Source organism: Halichoeres trimaculatus, unplaced genomic scaffold (assembly GCF_033239565.1).
Source record: "Halichoeres trimaculatus isolate MK-OKI-2021-1 unplaced genomic scaffold, fHalTri1.1 fHalTri1_scaffold_23, whole genome shotgun sequence".
In the NCBI taxonomy this organism is placed as follows: Eukaryota; Metazoa; Chordata; class Actinopteri; order Labriformes; family Labridae; genus Halichoeres; species Halichoeres trimaculatus.
Genome location: NW_027437201.1, coordinates 19993107 through 20019410, shown reverse-complemented (window position 1 = coordinate 20019410; position 26304 = coordinate 19993107). Strand labels below are relative to the sequence as shown.

Here is a 26304-nt window from a genome sequence, read left to right as displayed (position 1 = left end):
AAAAATTCTAAAAAAAAGTTTTGGGTGGGCCTAGGACCTCTGGGCCCACCTGTAACGCCGCCCCTGCTCTGTACAATCCACAGAGTCCCTTTCTACTTTAAGAGATGTCTGAAAACTCATCTGTTCAGGGAACACTTAGGGACTTAATCCGACCCTTCTCTTTTTGTCCTCAGGAGTAAAATGATCCAGAAGGTCTCAGACCCAGCTTGTAGTCAATTTTCAGCCCTAATCATTGAATGTTGTCGAAGGTTGAAGTATTTTGTTGCAGCGAGTAATTGTGGTTAGTTATGGACACATTTTTCTACATGTATAACAAAAACAAAACAAAACAAATTATTTTTGCATTTGGCAACACTTGCAGCCAAATAACTTGAAGCTCTTTGTTGCACTAACTGAGGTTTTCCTTCTGTCTAAATTCATGCTTGTGTTGTAAGTTGCTTTGGATAAAAGCAATACGAAAGATAAAAGTTACTTGTTTGCAACTGCTCTTCTACACTGAAAGATTTGTCACATCCTGTGAAGTGTAATTTTCTTTCAGTAAAATGAAATACGACCTCTGCTGGGTAAAACTAGAATATATCCATCATATCATTTGCATGCATGCTAACTTTTCATCTTTGTGTAGTTTGCATTTATTCAGTCACAATCGTCCACTCAGCTCATGTTCCTCACCGTTTGTCTGCAGCACATGAGGAATTTAACACACAAACTCCACCATCGACACTTTTCCTCCTCCTCTCTTCTCTCACGTCTTCTCTCCCTGTCTTCATCAATAGTTTCCATAATTATTCAAATACTCTCTGCAGAGCTGATTGTTTTGCTCGCCGCCTCTTTCCAACCTCACGTCTCCTCTGACCACACTCTCTCTGCTGATTATCATTTATGGTTCTGTAGCTTTTACTGTACGCCCATAAAGCCGCTCCTGTCTCCAGCAGAGCTTTTATCGGCCGGCTGAAAGAAAATACACGCTTTAAAAATATCCTGTTTCCTCTGGGTGCAGGGACGAGGCCGTTTTGGAGGAAGATAATCGTGTTTTTGTGTGTGTGTGTGTGTGTGTGAGTAAGAAACTGTCGTATCGAATTGAGGCTGAAAGATGAGGGGAGACATTAGAGAGACGGGTTAGGAGAGAGGATGCAAAAGGAGGAGAGGAGTGTAGGAGGAATAAACACAGAGCAACATGTAAAGGTCTCTTCTGTCCAAAAACATGACTGTTATGATACTTTTTCTGTCATTTACCTTCAAAATAACTGTTTAGTTGCCTTATAGCAGCGCAGAAATCAGGATTTAAGAGGAGATAAAGGGATCATCTTTGAAGATCTAGGTGTGTTTCAGGGCGGGTTGATTCAGTGAGTTGCAGATAGTTTTATTGGTGTGGTTGCTTTTATTCCTGAGTGCATGATGAGGTCGAGTTAAAGATTAATCTTCAGAGCGGGAGGACTTCTCAGGAAGTTAAAGTGTCAAAACTGGGTCAGATATCAGAAAGCAGGAACTGTAGTGCTACAACAGATGAAAACAAACAGACTTAAAGGTGCAGTTTGTAGAATTTAGAATGAGCCCATCTGTTGCAGTGGAGTCTGAAGATGGCGTCATTTATTTTGATCATCATGGGGTTGATGCTGCGTGACATGTCTCTCAAAAGAGATGTGACATCATGACTGACGGCTCTGTTGTCTAATGAAACTCATGCAGAGAAAATTACTCCACAACTCTGATAATCTGCTTCACACCCAAACAATAATCTGTCCTGATGTGGACTGGACCCTCTGGTTAGGATGTTCGATACCATTTTTTTTTTCAGACCAGCTCAACACCACTAATACTTTTGATGCATAAAATATTGATTCGCAGTGACACAGCATTTTGAACAAATACAGCACAGTCACTCTGCAATTGAGTCCAAAATAAAACTAGGGATGGGTACCGATAGAATTCTGTTAGAAGTACCAGGTACCGATTCATGTAAGATCAAAAGGTGCCATGTTTAGGTACCTAAATGCATCCTTGTGTCTATGAGGGAGTGGACGAGTAGGTGGTTTTCCATGCTGGACATGAACACAGCATTGTAAGGTTATATACTGAAAAATAAATATGTTAAATTAATTTTCTTTAATATCCCATTATTAAACAAACTGATATTTTTTACCACATAAACACAAAAATGTTGGTACCGATGAGTACAGGTATCAATTGGTAGGTTCCTGGCATTGGTACAGCATTGTTTCAGATGTGAAAGGTACCCATCCCTAAATAAAACACAAACAACTCATGATTTTTTTTAAGTAAATTAACAAAAGTGCAACATAAAACTAAAAACTTTCAGAATTTATATATTTTTTCAAATAAACTGAAGCTACAGGAGCTGACACACATTTTCTGTGGTGTCAAACGGCAGAAAGACGACTCATGCAACTTAAGATTTTTTTGCCTTGAGTATCAGCTGCTGGTATCGGCAGCCTTTGCCACCTTAAAAAAAGGCTGGTATTGGCTTGATACTCAATACCAGTACTCACCCATCCCTAGACCTAGATCTTGATAGATCTTGAGTGGGCTGCTTGGATCAGAACCAGGGTCTTGGTTGCAGCAGAAGCAAAACTTGTGAACTGGGGATGAGCTGGTATCAGTGAAACTCTTTTCATTCAGTTTTATTAGAAACAGGAAAAGGGGGAATCAGTCAATTAGCTGTTTATTGCAATAGCGAGGAATGGCCACCAGAGGTCAGACTGGACGTTTCTGTTCAAACAGAGAGGACAGAAGAAGGTTTGGAAAGAAAAATTGTGACATTTTTTCTGTTGTTTGTTTAGTTTTACTTTTGCATAAAAACTGTTAATTCTGAAGATTATATAGATTCATGTGTGCAAGAGCGACTGGTAGCAAAAGAGGAGGACAGGAAGCTACAGCAACCCAAACTCTGGCTCTGTGTGTGAGTGAGTGTGAGTGAGTGTGTGTTTGGATGGCTTTCCAGGGTCCCCACAGAAAGCAACAACAATGCAAAGCTCTGAACACAATCCTTCAGTCCCGCTGCTCGCCCATGGATCATACAGTTATAATTGTACTGGGCAAACTGGCTCACACTGGTCTAATCCACTCATAACACACACACATGTCGACACACACTCACACAAACAGACACACAAAGAGCAATAATCTGCAGTGATCTGCCAACAGGGGACTCCTCTCTTTGTTCATTATTGATAAGGACGAGGCAGAGGGAGGCGTTTGGAGCTGCTGGGTCATTTCCTCATTCGCTCTGCTGCTTTTATTTCTCCACCTTCTCCTCCTGGGTCACTGAACGGGATCAAACTTACAACAGTTAATCTTTTAGGGAAAGGAAATTAAAATATCACGGGGAAAAAAGATTTGTTTGGGGAAAAAAAGTATAAAATATTGGAAAAAAACTGGGAAGTGAGGCGTTAGTGTGACCGACTGTTAACCGTGAAACTGAGACTTACCGTAAACAGATGGATGAGTGATGTAATCAACCAAGAAATGATGGTGTTGACGAACGTGTCCCGAGGGGTGAGTTTGACAGCTTCTTCCAAAGCTGCTAATTGGACTGTAAACAAAGCGTCAGGCTGTAGAGGAAGTCGTTCATCCCAACTCCCAGAGGCGATGTTGTTGACAGACCAGAGTGGATGTGTTCCCAGAATTTAACCAGTGACGCTCTGAATCTGAATCTGAACATCCACTTCGACCATGACTAAGAAAACCAATCAGCTAAAAGGAACGGCGAGTTGTTTTATTCATGCTCAGAATGAGGAAACATTATTAAGAGACAGATTTGACCTCTGCTTTAAAGTCTTTGTGTGAATCAGCCCTGAGAGGTTGGAGCTTTTGCATCTTAGTATGTTTTAAATTAAAACCCGAAACCCGGTTTTGAGAAAACCCACTAAGGGTGCTACTAGGGACCTCACGGACACACCCTAGAAGTTTCAGAGCCTTGGGCTACATTTTTTGGAGTTATGGCCTATTTAGTGAAAGGCTAAAAACAGGCCTTTTTTTGCCCTGAAAAATAGCCTGCAAACAACTGCCTTGTTACGGAAGTTGTTTTGGAAACCCCGTTTTGAGAAAACCTACTGGGGGGGGGACCTCATGGATGCACCCTAGAAGTTTCGGAGCCTACGGGCTTCATTTTGTGGGGTAACGACTCATTTGGTGAAAGGCTAATAACAGGCCTAATTTTTCTTTAAAAAAAACACCCCCCCCCCCCCAAAAAAAGCATTTTTTCAGAAAGTTGGACCGAAAACTGGTTTTGAGAAAACCCACTAGGGGCGCTCCTAGGGACCTCACAGGCGCACCCCAGAAGTTTTGAAGCCCCTGGGCTACGTGTTGTGGAATCACGGCCCATTTAGTGAAAGGCTAAAAACAAGCCTAATTTGCGCTGAAAATAGCCCGCAAAAACTGTGCTTATCTGAAAGTTGGACCCACACCTTGGTTTTGAGAAAACCCACTGGGAGCGCTTCTAGGGACCTCATGGATGCACCCTAGAGGTTTCAGAGCCTTGGGCTAGGTTTTGTTGAGATACAGCCCATTTAGTGAAAGGCTAAAAGCAGGACTAATTTGCCCTGAAAAATAGCCTGCAAAAAAACTGTTTTTTCCAATAGTTGGACCCGAAGCCCGGTTTTGAGAAGAACCACTGGGGGCACTCCTAGGGACCTCATGGACACACCCTAGAAGTTTCAGATTCCTCGGGCTACATTTTGTGGAGTTATGGCCCATTTTGCAAAAGGCAAAAAAAAGGCCTATTTTGCCCTGAAAAACAGCCCACAAAAAACTGCATTTTTCTGAAAGTTAGAAAAGAAACACGGATTTGAGAAGACCCGATGGGGTTGTTCCTAGGGACCTCATGGACACACCCTAATAGTTTTGGAGCCCTTGAACAACGTTTTTTGGAGTCATGGTCAATTTGGTGAAAGACTTAAAACAGGCATTTTTGGCCCTAAAAAATAGTCCTCAAAAAACTGTATTTTTTTTAAAGATCTGCAACCCGGTCTTAAGAAGACCCACTAGGGGCACTCCTAGAGACCTCACAGATGCACCCGAGAAGTTTTGTAGCCCTTTGGCCATTTTTTGTGAAAATCACGGCCTATTTGGTGAAAGGCTAAAAACAGGCTTATTTTGCCTTGAAAAATAGCTGCAAGAAACTGTGTTTTTCCAAAAGTTGGACCCGAAAACCCGGATTAGAGAAGACCCACTGGGGGCACTACTAGTGACCTCACAGATGCACCCTAGAAGTTTCCAAGCCTTGGGCTACGTTTTGTGGGGTTACAGCCCATTTGGTGAAAGGCTAAAAACAGCGGCGCTCCATCCTTTGAGCCTCACCATGGTCGTCTTTTCTCATGGTCGCTCAGCTCTTTCTCTCTTAACTTCCTGGACACATCATCTCAGATTTTTTTTTTAACAATATCGATATCGATAAATATCGGTTATCGGCCTTAGCAGCAATATTAATATCGAATGTCGGTATCAGCCAATGTTCTCATATTGATGCATCTCTAGTTTCAAAACCAGAGAGTGCATCCAGTGCCCAGTTAAACTAGCCTGTCTACACACACACACACACACACGCACACACACACTCACACACTGAGCATAAACACCGCTCAAACTGCCGATGAGCTGATATTGATTGCTATTAATACTCGAGCCTCCGTAGCTTGTTGCTGCTCAGCTCTCACTTGTGGAGCGTGTGGGCGGCAACCAAAGCCGCGGACAGGTACACAAGAGAAGTGTGTGATAAAGTGTGTGTTTTTTGTGTGTGTATTTGTGTGAGAGAGAGGCAGAAATAAAAACACACAGAGACAGAATGAGAGAGTGTGATTGTGCGTCTCTCCATCGCTGGGTTGCCTTGTTGGCTCCTCTCCTGGTGGACTGAGTGTGTGTTGTAATGTGTGTGAGTGCCTGTGTGTGTGTGTGAAAGTGGGTGTGAGCAGCTGAGCTGAGTTGTTGGTCGCTATGCACGTTGAGAGTGGCCGCCACTCCACTCCTCTCTCCTCATCCATGCTGGATTAAAAGAAGAAAACACCCTTTTTTTGGACTCTTACGCACAGCTGTTTGGACACACACAGAGACACACAGACACACACTGTGTGACAGCTGCTGACATGAGCGAGGAGGTTAAAGAGAAGGCTACAGGGAAGTCAAACCATCGGAAGAAGAAAGGAAAGAAGGTAAAAGAATGATTGAATCTGACTTTGAGGGGTTGTAAACAACGAGGAGCGGCTGATTGAGCTCCGGCGCTAAATCCGCGTTTCAGGCAGAAAATGAGCGACTTTATGGATTCATTACGCACAAAATAAAGAATTATCTCCAAAGGGTGGGTCTTCTTTTCAACAACAGTGCTGTAATTGGCTGTTTAGAGGTGTTAAAGTCTGGATTGTTGCTTGTAGAAGTTGCATTTTGTGTATGGAGCGCAGCTCTTTTGTGATGGTGGCTCAAAACTATTGATGACAGTGCATTCTTATTGGAAAGCAAGGATGCTAATGGTTATTTGGTTTCAAAACCGTAGATTGTACATTTTTAATTTCATATTTTGTTCATAAATGCTTCTGCGTATGCGCTTTGTATTGTGTAGTAGCTCATTTGGAGCTCGGTTTTGCGCGTTTTCCCACATTTTTACGCGTAATTTCTTTGTTTTGTTCTGAAAAACGTGAGATTTCGTAGATATCCCTTCCCGTAACGTTTCCTTTGTTCCTATTTGAAGGTAAATTCAGCTCCTTTTCTCGGCACCACAGAGCGTGACTGCAGGCACAAAGCACCTGTTAACCTGCTAATGCGCCCATGAGAGCAGAGCGCATGGGGAGAAACAAAAGCGAGATCAGATGTCAAGTAGGATGAAAAAAAAATGACGGGAAAAGGGAGGTATAACGATGTAAAGGAAGGAGATGGAGAAGAAGGGAGATGAAATAAAGAGGATGAGGGAGGGAAAAGTCTTCAAAGATGAAGATGAGGGAGTGGGAGAGGAGGTGAAGTGATGGGGACGGACTGTACGTGCGCTTTAACGTGAATCAGAACAATAAGAACAACCATAAACACCCCCTTCACTTCCAGCTCCTCTGGTTTTAAATTCTGGGTTGAGACCAAATGTAAAATGTTCCTCTGAGTCAGCTGAGATGATCCCACAGGGACATCATGCAGGATGACATCATGCCGGTAATTTGTCGTGATGATAACGCAGAAAAAAAAAGCTCCTCTGTGATTAAAATGGGTTTTACCGAGCTTTGAGAAGACATCAGGAGTTATTGGTTCTACATCAGCCTCTGTCTGGGTGAGTGGGTGGAGTTTGTGTGTGTATGTGTGTGTGTTTGGCTTTTGTTTATGCCACCAAAATATGTATCACATCCAGGAACAGAGGCTGGAAAGGTCGAGCTGGAGTTATTCCTCAATAAAAGCACTTTTTAAATGAATATGTGATTAATTTTTAAGATTCAAGATCCAGTAAAGATAGAAAAAAAAAAAAAAACATATTTTGAAGACAGAGGATGATTCAGCACCAAACGATACTTTTCCAACACGTACTATAAAAAACCAGCCTTGATAGTCGTTTTTAGACAATGACCACATGCCTAAGTTGTTAGCTGGTAACTTATTGTCTGATGTTGATTCTCATCTGATCTGATACATCTATTAGTTGGAACATTTTCTAGATGCAGTGTGTTGAAGTTTTCAGCATTTTTCCAAACAAAAATGGTGGAAATGTCAAATAATGTTTATAAATGTTTGTGAAGTATCTTAAAATAGGTGAACAGCCCCATAAAACTTTCCCTTTTTTACTAAGCTAGAAAAATAACTTTTGATATTTACATTGGTGCGTCCTGTTTGCCCATGGTAGATTTTGGGGGACAGAAAGAACAAAATGCGGTTTTCAATACAAGCCTGGCTGCTGGTCCTGAAATCTACCTGGAAGTCAGGCAGAGCCATCCTCTGGACAGAGGTTTTTAGTCCCAAGGTGCAGGACACAGCGTTATAGAAACAACTTTATTCCTGTTGCCATCACTGAGCTCAATCCGGTGACATAGCACTTTAAATAAATCATTAACTTGTTAGTAAACACAATTTTCAAACTGGGCTCCTTCCCCGTGGCTCAGTGCCAGCGGCAGCACACACCCACAGACTCTGACTGTGACTATGTGAACACACTCACTAGCCCAGCAACCACCTGTGGCTTTGTGTTTCTACGCGGGAGAGACTCGAGAGCCGCGCACCTGACTAAACATGTTAGCACAAGCTAATCACAGGTATTGGACTCATACCAGAAAGCTAACTCGCATCGCTTTTTGTCCCGTGCTGCTCTCCAAGTCCCAGAAAGCTAGTGAAAGTTGAGCCAAGCTTCACCCTCATTTAGGCCAAAAAAAGATTCTGTTTGGCGTTATGTTTCGCTTCTCTGATTAGCTTCTTCACCTTGCGTTTATCAACATGCAAAAGTCACTTGTGCGCTACTATCTGCCCAGAAACGTCCTGGTACAACTAAAACATCAACATCCAGGCTGAGGAGGGGGGTTTGAGGCAGACACAGACACACATGTATAGAAGCCCATAGGAGATAATTGAGCAAAAGTTGACATAGCATTTCCTTAAGAGAATCCTGCAGACTCTACCTTTAAAGAAACAGAAGACAAAACAAAGTGTTTCAGGCAGAGGCTGACCTTAAAGGAGACAAAACTGAAAACATGCAGGCTGTACTCCAGGGGGGTTTCTTCTTTTACCTGTCACTTTTGAAAATTAGCAAGATTGACTTTTCCTGTCTCATAAACACAACCGTAACGTCCTGGTACAACTAAAACATCAACATCCAGGCTGAGGAGGGGGTTTGAGGCAGACACAGACACCGACACACAAGTTGGTGATCCATGCTGCCTTATATATTCATGGTGAAACACTGTGCAGTTTATATGTCTTGTCACGCTGACCAAGGTTTGATGCGTTTATTGTTTGTGTGTTGAAATGTGATCACTCTATCTGCAGAAGAAGAAGATAGTTGTTGTTGCTGTCACTGTTGAAGAAGAAGGAGAAGAGAGCATCTTTTTGTTGTTTTGCAGGAAAGAATTTGGAAGAAAATCAAAAACTTTTGGTCACCATCACATTTGGTCCAAAAAGATCAGGAAGAAATGGAGTGAAACCAGGACAGACAACGACTAAATGGAGAGTAAAGATCTGTTTTCTGCTCCACGGGTAAAGGTGCAAAGTATTGTTGGAGAATGTTTCCGTAGCAACGTTTATTGGCTGCATATCATCTAACAAACGTCAGCGTTTCTCTGTCTGACAGTCAGAGGTGTGTTTGTGCTTCATTGTTGAAGGCTAGCTCTGTCAAACAGAACATGAGCTACCACAGGGTCGTGCGGCTGTCAGGAGCTTTCTGCTTCTTGTTTCTGCAGCGATTAGACATGTCCCGCAGCATCGACGCCCATCAACGGGATGATCAAAATAAATGATGCCATCTTTAGGATCCTGTTTGATCTGCAAAGGCTGAAAGTCACTTAGTGCACATTGCACCTTTAATATGAGGATGAGAATAATGTTTTGGCATCTTCAGACTTTTCTAACTTATTTAAATATTTGAAGTTGCTATCAGAATTGCTGGGGAAACTGGCGTTACACATCTTCAAACTACTGAGTGATCCTTCTTTGTCTTGTTTTGTCTTTTCTTTGCATGTCTCTCTTATTTGAAACAAATAAAGTGTTAAACTTTGATCCCCTGCCATATCATTGAGTGCTACCTTCTGCTGACTGCGCTGTGTGTCTTTGCTGTGTGTATTATATGTGTGTGTGTGAGTTCTGAAGACCTATACTGCCTGAAAAAGGCTGCCGGCTCAGCACCTTTCCCCTATAAGAATCCAGCCTTGTGTTTAGTCAGCCTTTCTTAATTGCCTCCCTGCGCGCTCACACACTCTGTCTTCTCTTCTTTATTAATTTTGTGTAACAGGTGTTTTGGCCTCCAGCAGACAAACAGTGGCATACACTGTGTTTATGATGAAGTACATGTTTTAATGTTGATGCTGAATCTTTTAGAAGGAGCAGGCGCAGGTTTGGCTTGTACCGGTGCTGAGATTAATGATTCTTTTTATATTTGGAAAATGGAAATGGAGGAGAGAGGGAGCAGGAGAGAAAGGAGCAGAAGATGAGAGGAGGAGTCAAAGCGGGTGGGGAGGATGGGGCTGAGGAGAGGAGAAAAACAAGAGAGAGAAGGAGAGGAAACAGAAAACAGAAGGACATGTAGGGTAAAAAGACAGACAAATAGGAGCTTGATGGCTCTATTTTAGGGAGGAAGCTAGGAGGCAGATGAAGAGAAGGGTGGGCAGAGAGTGAGGAGGAGGGAAAGGCTATTAAAGGAGAGAGTAGAGATAAAATGAGAGCAGAAAAATAAAAGTCAACTGAAAAAAAGAGAAAGAGAGAAATGTTGTCTTGACCACCTGTTGCTTTTGGACTCAGGGTGATACACCAGTTTATCTGTGAGTGCAGTCACCAAACAAAAAGAGACTCAGTGCTCGGATCATGTGGGTGAGTTTACGCCGGGAGTCGTCTGAGTAGAGGTTTAGTCAGAGAAATGCTGCTATTGTTGACCATCCGTGGTGAAGCGTTGGTTTGTATGAAAGAAAACTTGGACAACTAAAAAAAATATTTAAGGTTAGGCCTGCGACTTAAAAAGCACGGAAAAACTAATTGGCCATTACAGATCTGGAATTGGCTGTATCAGTTCTGGAATCAGGCATAGCAGTTTCAGAATTTACCCGAGCTGTGCCAGAATCAGCAGCACTAGTTCCAGAATATGCCCTGATAGTTTTGAAGTAGGACCTAGCAGTTCTAGAATCAGCTTTAACATTTCTGGAATTGATCATAGCAGACTGTAACAATTCCGGCAACAACACATACAAATCTGGAACTAGTTCCATAATTAACAATAATAGATCTGGAATCAAGAATAACTTTACAGAAACTGACTGCAACAATTTCAGAAACAACACTAAACAATTCTGGAATCAATACTAAAGGTCTGCAATTGGCCATGAAAGTTCTGGAATCCACTGTAACAGTTCCAGAATGTATCCTGACAGTTTCAGAATTGTCAGTATAAGTTCTGGAGTTGGCCCTAACAGTTCCAAAATCAGCCCTAGCAATTGGGGCATCAACCTTAGACGCAAAAAGTCTGGAACCTTCAGTAACAGTTCTGGAATAAGTGGTAAAAGTTCCAGATTTTACCCTGATTGTTTCAGAATCATCAGTAAGAGTTCTGAACCTAGCAGTTTAGGAATTGGCTCTAAGTTCTGTAACTGGCTGGTACAATTCCAGAATTAACCCTAACACCGACTGTAACAATTTCAGGACTAACAGTTCTGGAATAAGCAGTAACATTTTCTGGAACTAACGCTAACGGTCCTGGAATAAGCAATAACATTTTCTGGAACTAACAGTAACAGTTCTGGAATCAGCAGTACCATTTTCTGGAACTAACAGTAACAGTTCTGGGATCAGTAGTAACATTTTCTGGAACTAACAGTAACAGTTCTGGAATAAGCAGTAACATTTTCTGGAGCTAACGGTAACAGTTCTGCAATTTCAGTCTTAGCAGTTTGGGAATCAGTCTTACGTTCTGGAATCAGCTGTAAAAGTTCCAGAATTGACAGTAATACTTCTGGAATCAACAATAAAATTTCCAAAACTGACTGCAACAATTTTAGAAAACTCACACTTAACAATTCTGGAATCAGTACGAAAAGGTCTGCAATTGGCCATGAAAGTTCTGGAACCTTCTGTAACAGTTCTAGAGTTGACACCAACAGTTCTGGAATCTGCAATAACAGTTCTAGAATTGACCCTCACAGTTCAAGAATTGACCCTAACAGTTTCAAAACTGGCCCTAACAGTTTGGGAATTACCATTAAGTTCTTGAATCTGCCGTAAAGGTTCCAGAGTTGTCAGTAATAGTTCTGGAATCAAGAATAACGTTCCCGAAACTGACTGCAACAAAATGAGAAACAACACTCAACAATTCTGGAATCAAAACTAAAAGGTTTGCATCTGGCCATGAAAGTTCTGGAATCTGCCATATCAGTTCCAGAATTAACCCTGACAGTTCCAGAATTGTCAGTAATAGTTCTGGAACTGACCCTGACCCAGCAACATTCCGGAATCAGATATATGGTCTGGAATTGTCCTTGAATTCCATCTCCTGTCACATTTCCTCTCTATTCTTCTTCTTTTTAATGAATGATGATGTACAAAGGATAACTAACTGTGAAATATTAAGCAGAAAATGTAGCAATATGTTGATTACACCGACCACGCTGCCCGAAGCAACGTGGCCATGGCAGCACAGACTCATACTGAAGCATAAACCAGGCTTAAAGTCAAATCTAAGTCCTGGGAAGTAAATCTGTTTTAATTAATCCACCTCTAACACAAAGTATAAAGCTGTGTCACATTTATTCCTCTTCATATTTTGTCCCTCCCTGCTTCCCATAGCTGTAATTGCATGCCATCAGTCCTTTGTGATTTCTGAGAGATGAGAGGAGAGAGAGACACAGGGGACCTCAGAGCTGAGCAGGTGTGTTAATAGATGTTCCTATGACAACCAAAAACCTGCTGGGAGAAGGAGGAAGTAGGAAACGCGGTTCGTCATCAGGTGCAGAAATTAAAAACAGCTCCTCATTAAATACAGGCAGCTTTGAATCTGAACATAATCTGAGTTAATCCATGTTAACTGTGACCTGGATGAACTCTGAGGATGGAAACAGACTGATATGTGCTGCCACGACTCTATCACAGCGTGTGAGTGTGTGTGTGTGTGTGCTGATATACTCTGCCTGGTATGCATTTGACATTTTTACTGTGTAACTCAAAGCCCGCCTGGTTGCGTCTTGTAACTGAGGAGGGAAACGGAAAGACGGGGACAGAGGATCCTTTGAGGAGAACCACTGAGCAGAGCGTGGAGGTGGAGATGGCACTCAGAGGCAAATTAATCTCTTCAAACTGTTCAAAGTTTGTCTGAAAATTCATGAGAATCTAATTCGTGCTGCTCTAGAGTTCACGTTTGTGCAAGAAATTAGCATGGGAATTCAAACAGGAGCAGAATCTAATCAATCGAGTCAGAATCTGCGAATCTTTCTGCCGTGTTTGGTGTTTTTTTCTCTCAGTAAAACACCGACAGAAGCTGCTCTCTGGAGCCCAATAATTGCAGCTCCACTTGAATAAAAACATCCCATCTGTCAGAGGGAGGAGAGCGCCTCATATATGCATGATGTATCAGTGTTTTTGTGCTGTTTTACTGAGAGAAGTGGACGATTGCTTATGTAACATGACTGCCCACGTTCAGTCATTTCCAGCCCACACCCTCTCTAATGTCAATACTGTCAATGCTTTCAATAGGCATGAAGTGGAAGCTTCAGCACTCTGCTAATCTTATTTATACCGAGGCAGAAAATCAGCACTGAGCCCAAACTGGACTTCATTTACAAAACAGTTGAACAGGTGGTTATGGTTGTGTCTATCTTTTTGCTAATAACAATAGCAGATTTTCAAAAATGACACTTAAAAGAAAATAATAACCCTGGTGTATAGCCTGCATGCTTTCAGTTTTGTCTTGTTTAAGGTGTTACTGTACATGTGTGTCTGTGTCTGCCTCAAACCCCCTCCTCAGCCTGGATGTTGATGTTTTAGTTGCACCGGGACGGAGTAGTGCACAAGTGATTTTTGCGGGTTGATAAAAGCAAGTTGAAGAAGCTAATCAGAGAAGCTACAAAGTGGACAAAGCACAAAGAAAAACAACCAAAGTGAAACAAAATGCCAAACAGATAAAACTTTTGTCCTAAACAAGGGTGAAGCTTGGCTTGACTTTCACTCACTTTCTAGCACGGGACAAAGAGAGATGCGAGTTAGCTTTCTGCTAACCAGGTATGATTGCAGTACTTGTGATTAGCTTGTGCTAACATGCTAAGTCAGGTGCATGGCTCTTAAGTCTCTCCCACGTATAAACCCGATGCTACAGGTGGTTTCTGGGCTAGTGAGTGTATTCATGTAGTCACAGTCAGAGTCTGTGGGTGTGGGCTGCCGCTGGCACTGAGCCAAGGAGGAGGGGCCCAGTTTGAAAATCATGTTTAATAACAAGTTACGCAAATTTCTGCAGATCGTAGCTGTAAGGCTTCCTGCTCTACAAACTCCCTTCGCTCTGATTGAACGGCCTGTCATCAGACCTGTTGGGATCTTGGTGTTTGAGGCCCAAATACTTCAAAGTGCCTTTAATCAATTCAGAGGTCCTCATGTGATGACTTAATCGTTTTAGAAAGTCTTGTTAAGATCTCACTGAGCCCCAAAAAGTGTCTTATTTCAAGACATTACAAAGCAAAAATAGCACCTAAATTGATTGTAAAGAGTAAAAAAAATCTGCCAATGATGTAAAAAAAGACATTTTTCTGGACTTGTCAGCTGAATGTGGCTCAGATTGAGTCTAGACACTCAAACCCTCCTCTGAACTACCTCCATGTGAGCGCTGTATTTGTGTGGTAGTAGAGTTCCAGGTGCTGGTTGCGGTCACTGGCATCGCTGAGCGTCTGTCTCCAGCTTCATGCCTGTTTAAACCATTAGTTTGTTCATTGATGGTTCTGGTCCTGAGCTTCCTCTCCTCTCACAGAGGTGGATCTGGGTGGAGTCGGAGCCGCCACTCTACACCCGGGGTGTGCTCCCCGCTGGAATGCTCTGCGCGCAGCGTTTAGCGAGCGTGGATCTGGCTGCCCTCCTCCTCACTCCACCATTCCTGCAGAGACGGGCTCTGCCAGAGAAACCTGACCACACTTCAGACACCGTTACGAGCTTGGCTCGGTCGGGGCATGGGTGGTGTGTTGAAGGCCGAGCTCTGAGAGCAGGAAGTGTTTGCTGCAGACTGAAACATTAACTGATGAGACGCTCATTCTGAGATTCTGCTGGCGTGCTGAGAAACGAAGCTATGTTGTCCTCAAGTCACACCCTACAGATGAATCCCTGTCAGAGTGGGAGAGGAGAGAGTTTGGCTCCAACAGGGGGCGCTGTGGCTGACAGGAAAGACGTCAGTGTTTCTTTATTTTAGTTTTTTAAAAAAACTTCTGGTTTGCGTATGTCTTGGTGGCCTCTGTAGACCAGGTAACACTTGAAATCTCTTTGCTGCGCTGCAAAAAACTGAAATCTTATCATGTTTTTCCATCTTATTTGCAGCAGAAAATTTCTTTTCCAACCTAATATGAGCCACATTCACCTGACCAGTCCAGAAAAATGTCTAATTTCAAGTTATTTAAAGACAAAAATGAGGTCTGAGTTGCTCAAACAATTAAAAAACTTCTGCCAATGGAACAAGAGAAAAGTTTCTTGTTTTAAGTCATTATTCTAGTTTCAAGCAAATTTTTCTTGTTCCATTGTCAGGTTTTTTTTAACTTGTTACAAGCAATTCAGACCTCATTTTTGTCTTTTAATAACTTTAAATAAGACCATTTTTTCTGGGCTGATCAGTTTATAGCCTGAAAGTCTCCGAAATGACGACGTGCTTTTGATTCTGGTTGCTACTTTAACCTTAAGACCGGTCTAAAGCTGCTCCTGGTTTCACACCTCAGACTTTTTTCTGGTCTTTAAAAAAGGACTGAAAAAGAACAAACTGGGGCATCCGTGCATGAAGCAGTCAAACTCTGAGAAGAATAATAAGCGTAAAGTGTCAACAAAAAGACCTTTCACTCCAAATATCAGGTTTCCATTTGCTTCTTTTTCAGAAGGTGATTATAAAAGTGGAGGACTCTTCTGCTCTGTAAAGGTTACAGCGGGGATAATACTCCTCAAAAGTCAAGAGCTGAATTCAAGCACGCGTTTTGTTAGAGTTTAGTCTGTAGTTCAGCTGTGAGTCAGCTGAGCATCCTTGAATCGGAGAAGAAAAGCCCACACGCAAAAATGTGATTATCCAAATCAACTGGAAAAGGAACAGACGAGCTGAGAAAAGTTTGGCTCTGGAGGGACTTGTTGAGACGAGCAGAAACTCTGGAGCGGACTCAGCGTAAAAAACAGTGCTGAGGTTTCCTCCTTTATTCACGCCCTGCTGTATATTTTCACAGAACACGTTGTATTCAGATAATCAGTACACAGTATTATAAAGCTGCTGATATTCTTCGGGGTGAGAGTTCCTGCCAGCACGCGCCTTTAGAGCCAACATATTGTGTTTTTGCTGAGGCAGCCGTGCAGCAGAATGCTGCGCTTGGCTCTATTTCTCAGCCTTCACAGGAACAGGATGATGCTCTAATCTGTTAGCATGGTTTCAACGCAGGGCTCGCTCTCACAGCCTCTCTGTCTCCTACACACACACACTCACACACACATATAGAGGCATCACTGGATGATGAATGTAAAGGGGTGATTGAGGAGAAACTAAGAGAGATGGTTCCTCTGAACGGCCTGGACTGAGTGAATCTGCTCCAAATGTTGGTGGCTGTGTTAGGCTGGCTCAGCAGATCTCTGGGAACAGGACTGAACAGGACTGCAGAGCTCCCTCCTCACAGATCTGAGCTTTAATCAGCCTCTGATGCTCTGCAAGAAAGAGTATCTGTGCAACATCCATCTGTAATTACACAGATCTGATAATCCACGAGCAGTGGGTTATGAATGAAAGGTCAGTAAACAGTCTGTCGTTTTCTAATTATGGAGCTTAAATGGCCTGAGTGTTAAACCACGCTGACATTCTTACAGCAGCCGAGTCATTATCACCGACTGGATGTTTATATTCTGTCTGTGGTGACGGCCCTGATGAACAGAGATGCAGCATTTTGCATTAACACTGTTTGACAGAGGATTAGAGTCACATTAAAAGGAAATGGATTATTTAAAGGATTCTTTATCATTGTGAGATAGGGCTGTTTTCACCATATGTGTAGATAACTCCACCATAAATGGTCGGATTGCTTTGCAAAACAATTCAAGACAAGGTCACCATAATTTCTGACAGATGTTAAAGTATGATCCAGATCCTTCCAATATTCTGGATACTAAGATCTGGAATATGAAATATGTTCTGGGTCATCATAATTTTCAACACTGTCAGGAAACAAATTATCGTACAAACCTGCAACTAACACCAAGGAAGTACAACATTAAAGTCGGACTAAAGTATTGGTGACAATTGGTGGAGTTGGTGGAGGTCTGAACTCTCTGAGTGCTTTTCTAGTTTGACATCAAACAAATTAATTCATGCCTCTCTCTTGAAAAAAAAAAGACTGCTCTAAAGTCACATTTGAAACTAGAGGTGGGTGAATCTGGGAATGTTGGTATCGATCCGATACCAAGTAAATACAAGGCCAGAATCGCTGATACTGAAACCGATAACTCTACCGATACTTTTTAATATTCAAGTTGATGCATCATCAAACTGCTGGCCCTAAGGTGTTTTTGTGATTATTTTTCTTTTGATTATGTTGTTAAAAGCGAGGACAGAATTTGGGGAAAGTTCAAAGGTGACCATGAAATACTTCAGTGTCATGATAAACATTTATGTTCAAGAACAATAAAACCAGGGTTTGAATTTGGGGAGCCTTATTTTTTACCACGTGCACCACAACTTGTTTAACTCACATGTATCTGCATATTTTATTACCCATATGTGGCCAATAACAGGTTTACAGAGAAAAAAATCAATTGCCTAATACTGTAGTAAAAGTTTTATATAGGCACCATAGCAGCAGTCCAAAAAGGGTCAGGGGATTTTTCTGTTGAACTCACGAGTTGTTGAAATTCACAGTAACTACGAATCACAGTGTGATGTATCAAATCCTTTAATAATGTGCAACATGGAGAGATGATCTCTGCAAAGTGTCCTCTGCAGATAGAAAAGTTGTTTTGGTTTTAGTACTGTCAGTTTTAAAGCAATAAAAATACCACAGGACATCCCTCTGCAACTTATTGAATCGTATCATGTCAACTGTTCAGATCAATGTGGCAGTGACAACTTTCCTGGCTCCCAAATCTCTAAATTACCTCTCACTTAAGTTTTACAGAAGTAAAGCAGCAGGAAAGACTTAAAAAGCCAGTCAAATACCCCTTAAAAGTACAAGGTAAGTTAATTCACCAGTGGAAACGTAGCCTCCGCTCAGGTGCGGCCGCGTACTGTAACGTCACACACAACAAACAGTGTTATCCATGTTGCTGAAACAGGCTCATTAAAAATCAATAGCATTTGTTATGATTTGGCGCTATACAAATAAAGATTGATTGATTGATTGATTGATTGAATTCCATCTCAGTTTGGAAACAGGCACATTACAAAGCCGAAAATTTTCAGAGCTCCCCCTGAATGTGTCAGGTAATGCTTTTTTCCCTATAGTTCGAACCCTGAATAAAACAGTAACAAAACAAATTTTCCCCAAAACATTTCCATGTGTGGAATTTTTTCCTTGAGAAAATAAAGTGCAACAAATTAACACTATAAGGTAAAACTAAAACAAAATCTCTTTTGAGGTATAGAGTTGAAGACTACAATACAAAAAATAAAAAAAGTTCTCTCGTTGTGGCAGTCATTTTTGTAAATGATAAAGTTTAAAGAATTATCACACCAAAACAAATGCTATGAAAAATTTCAAACTGACTTCTTTTTTTTTGGAGCCTGCTTCCTTGTTTCCCTGGCGCCGCTGAGCCACTGACACGGACACAGTCAGGTCACCACTTTTATTAAAACCAGCAGCAGTCAGTGCAGCAGGAGAAAAAGTTCAACTTGAGTATCGATCTTTTTACACTGGTATCATTCAATATCAATACCAGCATTGGAATGGATATTATTGATATTTGGATCAATCCTCTCGCCTCTATTTCATGTTTTATTTAAAAGTTGTATTCGCAAAATGATAAATGTTTCCTCCTTGGTCTCATGGTCCACCCTGCTTTTAGGGTTTAAAGTCATTAACTCACAGTTTTTTCATGTGTTAGTACTGCCTGCCTTCTTGTTCTGTCTGTTGACATCATTATCAGAGTTTTTCTGTTTTATTTTGATGGCTTTACTCTAAATCAACATTAAATGTTGGGGTAATGTGTATTATTTATGGAGGAAGGTTGAGGGTTTCCAGAGCCTTATTTGTTGTTCTCCAGTTCAATCAGCTCTGAAAGCTTTGATACGTAGTCATGCTCGGGAGTTTCTGCATATTGAGCCAGTCGTCATCTTTATAGCTAATCCCTCGGCTCGTTTCACTTTATTAAAAAAAACAGCTTCAGTTTCCACTTTCACCTGACGCCTGAAGCTGGTGGAGCAGGTATTAATGTAATAAATCCCAGCGGTGAACAAGCTTACTGCTGATACAAAGCTTCCTCTGGTTTCTCTTTGTGTCAGAGGCTCTAGTGAAATGTAAAATCTGCTCGAATGCCATAAAGCTAGCTGGTACTTAGCCTAATGTGAGAGCGACTGAGTAAGCAGCCGAGGTTTGCAGAAAAGCTGGCGCGGAGTCAGCTGAGGATCGATGTTCAGGAGGCCGCAGCTCCACTCACATTAGCGTCTCTCATGAGCGAAGACGAGGAGGAAGAAATGTGACGCTGCTGGTTAGCATTCAGGTTTAGAGGTTTTGTGCTTCCTGGAGGAGAAATAAGATCTTTGATGGCTATGATTCAAAAGTTTTGTTCCTTTAAAACTAATTAAAATAAAAAAAACAAAGTCCCCATGAAGTTAATTTTCAGAAAGTATGAATTTGTGCCGTGTTTGTGGCAAAACAAAGAAAACGCATCTTTTTCACGTCCATAACCGTGAAATGTGCAAACTCTGAGTTCACAGTCAGGGCGATGATGAAGAGTCGAGTGAAGGTGTCAGACTGTTTGTGTGATTAAGCTAATATAACTCTGTTGCCATGGCAACAGGACTGTGCAGAAGGTGATGTAATCCTTTTGGAGGGAAACATCCATTTCTTTCAGTCTTTATTATTAGTCACTCCTTCTTTCTCTGTCTCTGTTCGTTATCCTCAGATTATTTAACGTTAATTTCACGTTTATTTAACTTCTTTTACGTATTTTATTTCCTTTTTTTCTGTGCGATCCTTTGTCCACAGTCTCTGTTCCTCCTCCTCCTCCTCTTCTCTGTGAGATTTCAAAGTGCTGTGAAGCTGAGTGCTGCTTGTTTACTTCCATTACAGTACAGTACATCACAGACAGAGAGATGGACGCTCGTTTGTATAAGTTAGTCAGTATGTTTTCTAGAAACGTCCATCATTTAGACCAAAAACAGCAGAATATTTTGTTCCTTTGTCGTCCCATTCCTCTGATTTATGATATCACATTTATATTTCTGGCACGGTGAGTCCGATCATTCTTGTTGAGTCACTAAATTTTGGGAGTCTGACTCTGAGGGTCGATTCCTGGTACGACATGAGTCAACCGGATGCTTCTGTAACCGTTAATAGTCCCTGGCACACGAAGCAGATGGTCGAGCACAAACGTGGACGAAACAAAAGAGGAAGGGGAGCAGGAGCGGGGATGATGCAGAGAAAATGAGGAGAGGCAGAAGGCTGAGGGGTTTCTGAACGGGAACATTGAGAGCACTGGCTGGTCGCCTGCTGGAAAAACCCAGACTGTTCCTCACACACACTGAGAAGCACGTCATCGCTGTCTGCATGTGTGTTTGTGAGTGTGTGTGTGTGGAGACAGTGTATTCAGTTAGTACTGCTCTCATCCATCATGTCTCGTTATGCCACGACAGATTAAGACACGTGAAAACACACACACTGTCTCCTTCCTTCTTCTAATTTTTTCCCCTAATTTATCAGAAGTCGCCACTTTCTCCTCTTTAAGGAGGATGTTGTCACCTGGAGACCCAATGACCTAGTTTCCAGATCATTCTCTGTCACTCCTCGTCTCTGTCTCACCTCCCTCCTCTTCTTCTCTTCATCTCCATCTTTTTTTTGTATTTATCATTAACCAGGTATCTGTTGTCTCCTCCTCCTGCTTCATGCCTGCTACTTGATGTGTTGCCATGACAGCATGCCAAGGTGTCATTTACATGTCTCTACTGAGCATGCCCAGCAGAGTGAGGTCAGGATACCCGTCCTGAAGTGGCTGCATCCTGTTGAGCTTGAGTATGCTCCAAGTGTGTGTGTGTGATTGTGTGTGTGTGTCAGTAGTACATGCTGTTTGTGTGTGTATACACGGATTAGAGCAGGCTATCAGTATCTCTAATGGAAAGTTCATGACTAATTAACCTTTACGATGTCAGGGAGGGTTATCACTCAACAAGGATTATAGTGCAGCTTCAAGATGCTCACACACACACACACACACACACACAGGCTGAAGATGAGTGATGGAAAGATGTAATGATGTAATTTCTGATAACTCATGAAAGAGATTTTATCTTGGAAAGCTTTTATTGTGATTATGCAACAAAATTAGACATGGTTCATGGTAGGCCCATGACTTTCAGGCGGCTTTAGCAACACAACACGATGTTTATGAGAAAGGCCACGTTTACAAGACAGAAGATAATGTATATCACACAAAGGATAATGTGTATTAAATACAGTTCAGAGGGTGAAGTATGCTGCGTGGTAGAAACTTCATGTTGTCTTCATGTCTGTATAAATATTAATAGATTTTTCCGAGATTAAAAAAAATATATAAATATATAATAAAGATGATAATGTATATTTCCATCCAGATCATATGTATTTCATAGTCTATAATGTAAATTTCAGGACAGAGCAGGTGTATTTCATGGCAGATATTGTATATGTCATGGTCAATAATACATATAATATATGGTAGATAATTAGGGGTATACAATAATGTCAGCATATCACCTTTCAGTACTCAACGGTACCAATTTTTGTTACTTTTTGGGTGTTTATGCGATAAAAAATACTAATTTGTTTAAGAAAAGAATATACCATTTTTTCACTTTATCATATTTGTTCCTCAGTATATAACCTTAAAATGCTGTGTTCCAGTCCAGAATGGAATATCTCCTTCTTTTCCACTCACTCACAGTCACAAGTAGGGCTGAACAATTTATCGTTTTCAGATCGAAATCGCAATTTTAGACAATGCAATTTTGAGATCGCCAAAGCAGCAATTTTTTGCAGCGCTCCTGACTGACTCAGGATCTGTTGTGTCAAGTATTATATGCATTCTGTTTTACAAATTTGTAGACAATCTATATGTTAAAAGTGCTGGTAAGCAGGTCAACAACACAAAGCCTCTGTTTAGGAGTAGAAGTTGATGAAAACAGATTATTTATCATCACTATTGATTCAAAAATCGTGAATTGCAATATCTGCCAGAAAAATTAGATCTTTTCCTAAAATTGTTCAGCCCTACATGTGAATATCCCAAAGCTTGATTTGAAGAAAATCGTGAATCGGATTGAAATCACAATATCTGCCAGAAAAATCGCAATTCAATCTTTTCTTAAAATCATTCAGCCCTAGTCACAAGGATGCATTTAGGTACCTAAACATGGTACTTTTTGGTTTTACATGAATCGGTACCCGGTACTTTTGACAGATTTCAGTCTGTACCTATAAAAGTACCTTTTGTATTTTGTTATGTTTGAAATAATGCAAGTCTGATGCAGTTTTTTATACAAACACTTAACTTGAAAACATACAGTGCATCAAGTTTGTCACTTAAACTACTATGACACTGAACTAACATTGCAAAAAAAATATTGGTTTAAAGATGTGGTAAGTTGGCGAAACCAATAAATGTCACTTGGTGTAATCAATGTTACTCATAAAAAATCTAATATTGCACAACACATTACTACGATTATTATTTTATCAGTCTGCTACACTGTAAAAAATCAAACTTTGAATGATTTTAAACAAACTGACCCAAGAATAGAGAGAAAATATTGATGTTTACAGCATCAAACGCCACATCATCAAGTTTAGGAATAAATATTTTGAGTATTTTTTTCAGATTACATTTATTATACAGTTTTTGGGCAAGATACAGTGGAGGAGCTCTTTGGCGCCATCTACTGCAGTGGAGGTGTTGAAGACGCATTGTACTTCCATTTCACCTAAAATATGAAACATGTATTTTAACAAAAATATCCATATGAAGAGTTGAAATATCAATATTTTATCTCACTTTTAAGTGCCGTACTGATATTTTTTCACACCTCTATAGATAATGTATATTAACACACTGGATAGTGAATTGCATATGGGATAATGCACATTGCAAAGAAGATGATACTTTCCCCCAAAGTAGATAACGCATAGTACACAGCTGATCAAGCATTTTGAAAGCAAATCCTGGATGTGGCACCACAGATACTGAACCAAAGATACAGTAAATTCAGAAGCAGATAATGGAAATTCCTAGTAGATCAGGTATGAATTAATATTACATGAATGACAATATATATTTTACAATGGATAATGCATTGCGCAGACTAAAAGCTGCTGCTGATGTACACAACAGATAATGTAAATTTCAGCATCAACTATGAATTGCTCAAAATGCTGAATCATGCACAGCTAATAATGTTAATGGCAATAAAGGAAGAAAAAGATGTTTCTTAATTGACTGGGTTTAAAAAAATGTAGATCTTTGAGTGTTTATGTTATGAATTAAATAACATTCTTTTAATTTGTAAATGTTTTTCACCCAAAATAACAGCGTGTGATGAAAAATTACACTTCACAATAACACCTTTCTCGCTTGCCAATAAGTGGCCTAGCTGTTAAAGCTTGTGATAAATCTGATAAAACAGTCATTAAATTACACCACTCGACTGAAGAAGAAGAAAAAATCCACTTTTATGACTCATTCAGCATCATTTCTGTGGTACAAAGGTCAAAGTGTGATGTGTTTATGAAATGTATGCTTCTTAATGAGATCTACTTGTTGCAGTGGAGGGATTTGAAATATGAAATGGGTGTGATGTGGTTTGATATGGGCTCAGTGTGGCGTAGGGATACTCTGCTGCTATTTGTGGCTGGTGTATCCGGTTGCTGTGGAGACAGATGGCAGAGAGCCAGCAGGAGACTGAGGCCGACAGACACACAGACAGATAGATAAAGATTAGAGACAGGTAACTCACCTGTACCCTCTTCCCTGTCTCTCTTTGTCTTTTATCTAAGTTTTTATGATGCTTTCTTTTCTCTTTTTAATCATCCTTTAACCCTCACCTGTCTCCTGAACCTGAGCTTCACACTGCTTCCTGCTTTCTTTGACCTCTGTGGGTAAAAAAAAAAAAACGTCAAACATGAGTTTCACTGGTTTTAATTAAGATGTATGACATGGCAGCTCCCCAAAAGTGAAGCCAAAGCATCAGTTTGACTTCACCTGTGATTATGTGTCTCTGAAGCTGCAGCGCTAATGAACGACTTAGAGCAGCATAATATCTTCCATCACCGCAGCCAGAGCCACACGGACTAAACGCTGATGTTAATGGACTTTTACCGTCTTTACTGGGCTCTCTGAGCGGCCGCACCCAAGCTCCATCCTGTTTGATCTAATCCTGCTCCCCGCAATCATCCTCCAACCGTCTCTTTAATATTACAGAGAGCATCATGCACTCATACCTATCTGGACTAAAAGTCCATTTGCAGTGGGTGGGAGATCTGGTTTCTGCTTTGTCAGAGTTGACAGGGTGAGAGGAGACGAAATGAAGAGAGTCAGAGAGAGTGAATCAGACAGTCGGGGATAGAGAGGCCGTGATCTGTCTAAACAATCAGAGAGTTTCTGAGACGAGACAGCTGAGCGAAACCTCCAGGGCGCCGTTCATCCATCCATCCATCGCTGCCTGCCCACTGGATTTCTGACGCCAGCATCACGGCTGATAAGTGAGACATAAAGGCGTCTGAGGATGATGTTGGAGTGTTAGCGGTGATCTATAAACAAAGGTTATTAATTAACATCAGCACCAGCTGTCTCTGCCCTCACACACCTCCACCCTGATCTACAAACAGAGGTGTGAATACACTCGTAACCTGTCATCATGATAGAGTTTACAAGCTGGATGGATACAAAGCTTTGTGTGTTTACAACAGGACGTCTGTGTGTTCTGCTCAGAGAGATAAGACTCGACATTCAGCGGGTTAACTCGTGTTATAACGAGATAAGAAACACCAGAGCGAGATATGAGAAGCCTCAAAGAGACCGGTAGAGATAAATAACCTCATATCACTCTGTGAAATCTCAGCCTACTAAGCTCTATGACTTCTGGGTAGTGTAGTCTTTACCGCTCAGGTTTCTAAGCGAAGTCGTATTAAACTCCTCATGTGGAGGATCCCACTCTGATCTAAAGTGCTTTATGGGATCGATTCAGGATGTTGTGGTGGGACGTAAAGCGGCTGGTGAATTAGTGGCATTTCAATTATGGAGGCTGCAATATGTGACCACGAAAGTGATAATGGCGTTTGGAGTTTTTCTGAGATCTAAACTGTGAAAAGACGCTACCACAGAAAAGTAAACAAGAAGAGAGGAAGGTATTGAGTTTATAATCACATCACACTTGATGAGTCGTTATATTTCTGTGCCAAAGTGAGGCTGAAAATGCTGAAAATGGACAGGTTTGTTGTTTAAAGGTGGACGAATTGTATAAAGGCAGCGTGTGAGTGTTTTCTGTGTGTGGTTTGCTGCCCTCTGGTGGTCAAAAAGAGAAATACATCTATTATTTATTGTTTGTCATAGTGAAACTATGATAATGCAAAAAAAAAAAAAAAATCTATTACTCAGACACTCAATCTTTAATTTCCACAGCATTATTTATAAAGATCTTAGATTAAATATTTTAATTTATTTTATAATCATCGGTGGTTTTTAGTATTGCTTCAACCTGAGGGACATAAACTGATTTTCTCATCCTTCCTGCATGTGTAGTTTAATAATTCACAGAGCCTGTGAACACCTGAAAGATTCAACATGTAATAAATATAATATTTGGATGTAGGTCTCTGATGTGACCACTAGAGGGAGCCAAACACCATAGGAAACAAACAGCGTCTGTAGTTTGGTAAATCTTGAGTTTTTTTCTTCAAGGTTCATTCTTTTAGAGTAATTTTGGTGAATTTAATGACACAATAATAATTTTGCTTTTTCATATTTCCAAGGAAGGAGTTGATCCTCCTCAGGGTTATTAACTGGAAATCTGTCAGCTTCACAAAGACGATAAATCAAACACACAACCTCGCTTTGTTTGCTCCTCTCCTTTCTCGAGCTCTTATCCCTTTTCCCTGATCCATTAGAGTCAAACACACGACTAACAGCCCGGATTGGCTTTCACCCCGTCATATGAGACATTGTGTGTGCAGCACTCAGAAATGAGTGTTTGCTTTACAGTTTCTGTACTCGATCGATTTTTTGTTGTGTTTCCATCATAAGTTAGTTTCA

At 41.0% G+C, this 26304-nt stretch overlaps 1 protein-coding gene across 2 annotated transcripts in view; it reads left to right on the top strand.

The window, feature by feature from the left end:
- Positions 1-26304, top strand: part of LOC141785328 (ankyrin-3-like) — a 147999-nt gene that overhangs the window by 11163 nt on the left and 110532 nt on the right. Inside the window, exon 1 of one of the 2 annotated variants that reach the window (XM_074663573.1) lies at positions 5899-6167. The exons of the other annotated variant lie outside the window; for it this stretch is intronic. Coding sequence (XP_074519674.1) covers positions 6102-6167 — 66 coding nt within the window. The 5' untranslated portion in view covers positions 5899-6101. Of the gene's footprint in view, positions 1-5898; positions 6168-26304 lie in introns of those variants that run through there. 2 annotated transcript variants of the gene reach the window in all.